This window comes from Stigmatopora nigra, chromosome 5 (assembly GCF_051989575.1).
Source record: "Stigmatopora nigra isolate UIUO_SnigA chromosome 5, RoL_Snig_1.1, whole genome shotgun sequence".
In the NCBI taxonomy this organism is placed as follows: Eukaryota; Metazoa; Chordata; class Actinopteri; order Syngnathiformes; family Syngnathidae; genus Stigmatopora; species Stigmatopora nigra.
Genome location: NC_135512.1, coordinates 1,734,522 through 1,740,615, shown reverse-complemented (window position 1 = coordinate 1,740,615; position 6,094 = coordinate 1,734,522). Strand labels below are relative to the sequence as shown.

At 40.1% G+C, this 6,094-nt stretch overlaps 1 protein-coding gene across 1 annotated transcript; it reads left to right on the top strand.

The window, feature by feature from the left end:
• The first annotated feature begins 1,419 nt into the window (after nucleotides 1-1,419).
• Nucleotides 1,420-5,616, top strand: rp2 (RP2 activator of ARL3 GTPase). The gene is made up of 6 exons (XM_077717321.1): nucleotides 1,420-1,723; nucleotides 2,299-2,574; nucleotides 3,382-3,774; nucleotides 3,957-4,071; nucleotides 4,733-4,818; nucleotides 4,880-5,616. The coding sequence occupies exons 1-6, from the start codon at nucleotides 1,556-1,558 to the stop codon at nucleotides 4,961-4,963; spliced, it is 1,122 nt and encodes a 373-aa protein (XP_077573447.1). The 5' UTR covers nucleotides 1,420-1,555; the 3' UTR covers nucleotides 4,964-5,616.
• The last annotated feature ends 478 nt before the right edge of the window (nucleotides 5,617-6,094 follow it).

Below are 6,094 nucleotides of genomic sequence, written 5' to 3'. Positions count from 1 at the left end.
TTTATTCTCTCTTAAAAGGCATCCAATTTCATCAGAATCCATGAAAAATAAATAATAAATTATATTTTAAAAATAATTTGGTAGATTTGGGTTTTTTTACGGTGCTTTTGACATACTGAGTGACTCTTTGACCCTCATTTTTAAATTTTGGCTCTTGGCAGAACTAATGTGAACATAGGTTTGTTAACAAGACCCCCCGACTTAACATAGAGGTGCTGGTACAGTTTTTCCACGAGGGCCCCTACTGACACCCAAACGCTAAAGGATGGGGGGCTACAAGTGACTTTTCACTTGTGGACAGACAGACGCTTAGCAGAGAATAATTCATTCATTTTCTGAAAGTTCACGGAGGGTGCTCAACCCTGTCCCACCTACTTTTGGGCACCATGTAGGGGACACCCTAAATCACCATAAATTAGTGCAAAGAAATGCTATTTAGAATACCTCAGGCTTAATACACCCTTTTGGTCAGGTTCTATAATGTACTGCGGCATTTGATTCAAGTCTTGCATGAAACCCTTAGATTACATTTTACAATATTGTTCAAAATACATAATGCAATACCAGGTTATCATGACTATTTGTTTTTTATAGACCTTGCAACATCACTACTACGAGATTTACAGGAAACCGCACTGGCTTGCATTCTTCGCATACAATCTGAGCTAACCACAACATCACCAACAATGGAAAAAACCTAGTCTATTCGTCTTTAAGGTTTATTTGGCTTCTATTTTGGTCACTGTTTTTGTCACTATCAAGGCGTACTCGACCTTGATTCGAGGAATTTATTACATATAATTAGCATTTTTTTTCTCGTGAGATGTTAGTTAAACGAGAAAATACTCTCCACGTACAACTATTTACCCTTATTAACCAAATGTGGTAATTAAATAGCATCCAGTGGGTTGAAGTCATACGGTTAGCACAAAATCTGGATTAATCTGAATTGCAAAGTAATCTATTTGGCGGATTTTTTGGATGATTTTGCATTTTTTGATACAATATTTCCCTAATATTTAGTATTTACATTACATTGATCATTTCATAACCCCAAAAAATAATATAAACTCTGGGTTATGCATTTTATTAGCGCAACAGCTGCTATTAATTGTAAAGGAAACACCCAGAAAAGTATGACCGAAAGGTGCATTCGTAGTAAATGGGAAATGTGTACCTTAATGCATTTAAGCTTGCTCAACAGTTATGTGGATATGATATAAACATGTAACTAATATGTAAATGAATATTTAACATATTATTCAAACGCATACATGAAAAACACTGTTTAAATTCTGTACTTTTCCATGAAAATTAATTCGTATTCTCTTTTTAAATCGTATTTGAATCTATCGCAAGCCGCGCACGCCTTCGCCATCAAATTGAAAACTGTGATTGGCTACGGCATCCTCCTCCTCTACGCTGATTGGTTGCTAACCCCAGAAGGGAAAACGGGAAGGAGAAAAAAAATCGTGTCAACTAAACCTCACGCAACCTTTTGCCACACGTTACTTACCTGCCAAGTCCGACAAACTCAAAACAATATTATTACAAAATGGGGTGTTTTTTCTCGAAGAAATCCAAACGAAAGTCGGCAGAAAAGGACGACCGCACGCCAACGACGACAACGGTGGAAACCACGACGACAAGCAACGCGGTTCCCCTTGGCAACAACACGGACGAGGCGGCACCGAAGCAGTACAGCTGGGACAAGAGAGAAAAGGTTCGGCATTTATTTAACTACGTATTTTCAAAAACAACATTAAAATATACCTGGTTCTAAAAGAAAAAACCTTCCACAACGGTATGGCGACGCGAACACGAAAACATAACACTTTTGTTGGAACATGGCGAATGACTCAATGGATATTGTTAGCCTTAGAAATGACTCCGATTTACAATTTAACTGCAAGCAGGTGCACTCAAAATAACATTTTTTACTTGCAATGTTTTGACAATTCCACTCGAATTTTCAGATACCTTGTATCTCACTCCACGTAACATTTAATCCCATTAGGGGATTTCAAAATACCCGTTGCTTTCCCGTGTTTAACCTGACCTACTGTTCAACTTCCTGATTGACTTCATGTTTGAAAATCTTTGGCTCCTCCCCCTAAATTATTATCTTTATTTACTCATCAAAATACTGACTGTGATTTTGTTCCCCTTTATAAACTATGATTTTTTTAAAATAAATATGCATGTTAGCAGTTTTTCAGATAATTTTAGCCTTAAAAACCCTGCCAAACATTCAACAAGTGTGATTTATAGTCCGGTAATTACGGCATCACTACCCAGGTGGACCCCAAAGACTACATGCTGACCGGCCTCAAAGACACAACAGCGGGTCGCCTCCCGGGGAAGCTCAACGGCCAGCAATTTGTCATCCAGGACTGCCACAACTGCGACATCTACGTTTTCGACCACTCGGCGGCCATCACCGTGGACGACTGCATCAACTGCCGCATCGTACTGGGTCCCGTCAAGGGTAGCGTCTTCTTCCGGGACTGTAAGGATATCCGCTGCGTGGTGGCGTGCCAGCAGTTCCGGACGAGGGACTGTAAAAAGATGGAGGTAAGGTGGATTTTTGTTGAATTACATGTCTTCAATTGGTAAACTGATTGACAAGTGAGCAGGAGGAGCTAATTAGTTCATGAGAAAATGCACCAAAACCAATAGAAAGTCACCTGGAAGTACCTAAAACCAACCAGCAGTGACCTGGTTGTGCCCAAAACCAACCAAAAGTCACCCGGATTTGCCCAAAACCAATTTGAAGGCACCCGGGTTTGCCCAAAACCAACAGGGAGTCACTTGGGTTTGCCCAAAACCAACCAAACGTCACCCGAGTTCGCCCAAAACCAACCAAAAGTCAGCCAGGTTTGCCCAAAAAAACAACCAAAAGTCACCCGGGTTTCCCCAAAACCAACAAAAAGTCACCCAGGTTGGCCCAAAACCAACCTGGAGTCAACCTGGTTCACCCAAAACCAACCAAAAGTCACCCTGGTTTGCCCAAAACCAATTAGAAGTCACCCAGGTTGGCCCAAAACCAACCAGAAGTCACCTGGTTGTACCCAAACCCAACCAAAAGTTACCTGGTTATGCCCAAAACCAACCAAAAGTCACCCGGGTTTGCCCAAAACCAACCAAAAGTCACCCGGGTTTGCCCAAAACCAACCATAACACACCGGGTTTGCCCAAAACCAACCAAAAGTCACCCGGGTTTGCCCAAACCCAAACAAAAGTCACCTGGTTTTACCCAAAACCAACCAGAAGCCGCCATCTTGAAAAATATTTCACATATTAAGAAAAGAATCATCACAATGAAAGGACACTCTCTTTAAATAACTTTTTTTAGCATAAACTAACTTCTATTTCCCTCAGGTGTTCCTTTGTTGCGCTACACAACCCATCATCGAGTCGTCCACCGGCGTGAAGGTGGGCTGCTTCCAGTACTTCTACCCCGAACTTGCATTCCACTTCAAGGATGCCGGTTTGAGCATCTTCAACAACAACTGGAGCAACGTTCACGACTTCACCCCCGTGGCGGGGGAGACCAACTGGAGCCTGTTGCCGGAAAACGCCGCCACGCCGGATTCCGTGCCGGCCCCCGGACCGGACTCGGACTTCAAGGGGGTTCGAGTCTCGACCGAGGCGGCTCGTAGCATCGTGCCGCTAACCAAAGGGGGTCGGCGCAAGGATAGCGAGGAATCCTGCCTCTTTGTGTTCTTCGCCGGGGAGTACACCACCGCCAATGCCCGCAAGATGATCGATGAGGTGAGGATGTTGGTTCAATTCCCAAGTATGACTTTAAGAACAAAATAAAAATAGTAGTAGAAGTGTTTACGGTATCTCCTTTGGAATATTTTGATTTTGTCTTCATAGCTCTCAAGTTGACAAGAATAAATGTCAAATGTATTTGTCTTGATGCCAAAACTGAAAAGATTTTCCTCTCATAGGCGACGGCCAAAGGCTTTGTGTTGATCCAGACCAAAGAGGTATCCATGAGGCCCGAAGACGTCAAACGCGTATTCCAAAACAGCGCCGACGATCTGGTGGAGTGGATCGGCAAAGGTCTTTAAAGGAGTACTTTCTTAAATTCCACCTTCCCTCATTCTTAGCAATCTGGCACCATCTTTTCAAATGTTGAACATAGAGATGTCTCTTATAGTCATGAGAGAGAGTTTAATATCTTAGAGAGAAGTTTAATATCTAAGGACTGTTGAAAACAGTAGATATTTAGATATTAAGCTCTCTCATGAATAGAATTTTGAGAGCTGGTTTCAACAGTATTTAGATATTAAACAGTTCTTAGATATTAAACAGTACTTAGATATGTAACAGTACTTAGATATGTAACAGTACTTAGATATGTAACAGTACTTAGATATGTAACAGTACTTGGATATGAAACAGTACTTGGATATGAAACAGTACTTAGATATTAAACAGTACTTAGATATTAAACAGTACTTAGGTATTAAACAGTACTTAGGTATTAAAAAGTACTTCGATATTAAACTTCTCACTTAGATATTAAACTTCTCTCTTAGATATTAAACTTCTCACTTAGATATTAAACTTCTCTCTTAGATATTAAACTCTCTCACATGAATATAATTTTAAACTCTCTGTCACCATTTGACCGGCGACCAAAAGACCTGGCGACCAAAAGACCTGGCGACCAAACGTCCGAGCACCCCCAAATCATGTGATGCAATTGTCTATTTTCAAGGTCCCGTCATCGCCCTGGAGTTCAACGGCGACGGCGTGGTGGACGCCTGCCAGAACCTTGCCAACGACGTATTTAACAGCACAAAGGTTAGCATTTTCCCATCGTCTTTTCGGTATGTATTTATTTACCCATAATCCTCATCTGCAGGTTTTCGTCTCGGACAACAAAAATACATCTTCCCGCGACGTGGACAGCTTCTTCAACTTCGCCGACATGCAGATGGGCTTGTGAGGGAGGCGGGACAACCACATTTGGACGCCGCTTTTATTATTTTTTTCGTTATTTGCACCGCTACAATCAATACGGGCCACACCTACCGCTGCTTTAACCAACAAAACCGAAGTGAAAACAAACACAAAGCGTCACAATCTGTCCGTACCGGACCCCCCTTAGCGAACCGCTTCTGGCCCATGAGCCATATGTTTAACCAATTTGTGTTTGTTAGCTGCATATATTCGCATGGTTAACCCGTTAGCTGCCATTACGAGGTTAGATCGGATTTTCGATCCATGTTTACGACAACAAACCAATCAAAACCAGCGAAGAGTAGATGCGTGCTTGTGTGGATTTATTTAATCTCTATTTATTTTCAAAGCATTTTTTTAAAAAGGGTTCTTATCACTGCCTCAAACATCGTGAGCACGAGAATGCCTCATTTGTGTATACATTTGTATGACATTTGTCACGAAAGTGTACGATATAGTACAAAGGATGGTACTTTGGTTTATGTGGATATATTATTAATTTGCTGGTTTTTGTAGGCTGTGATGTGATCGGTCTTTTGTACAATGTGTTTTATATATGCTTTGGTGAATGTTTTTGTTTAGAGTTGAATTCATGTTCAATGCTGTACCTTTTTTTCTAGTAAAAGTTTATATTGGTGATTTGTTGGTACTTTTTTGTGCGCATTTCCTTCCCGCGAATTGTAGCTTTCACTTCTGCCTTATTTAATGTCTAAATATACATTTTTTGAATCAATTCAAGGACACTGAACTGTAATAACTTAACATACAACTAAAGAGAAAATATAATAATTTTTTTGGCATGACTTTTGACCCGTTTAATTTTTACTTGGGTATATTTTATAGTCGTTCAAATTTAAAACAATGTTATACCTCTCATATTTGATGGATAGAAAACAAAACCAAAAAGTACATTTTACTCATCATCAAATACCGTGTTACACTGTACATTATAAAATATTGTATTTCTATATATCATCAAAGGATATAATTGAGCATAAATACCTCTGAAAATAAAAAAAAATCAGCTCTATTTATTTCTTAAAAACCTTTTCAGGTTACTATCTAATTAGTCATATTGTGTTTCTAAAACATTTTACCAATGGAATTTTTATACAAC

Excerpts from the sequence above, each read along its gene's own strand:
- rp2 (XM_077717321.1), top strand. The coding sequence starts at position 1,556 with ATGGGGTGTTTTTTCTCGAAGAAATCCAAACGAAAGTCGGCAGAAAAG. Across the intron at positions 2,575-3,381 it reads GGGACTGTAAAAAGATGGAG|GTGTTCCTTTGTTGCGCTAC; the intron begins GTAAGGTGGATT and ends TATTTCCCTCAG. Across the intron at positions 3,775-3,956 it reads CCCGCAAGATGATCGATGAG|GCGACGGCCAAAGGCTTTGT; the intron begins GTGAGGATGTTG and ends TTCCTCTCATAG.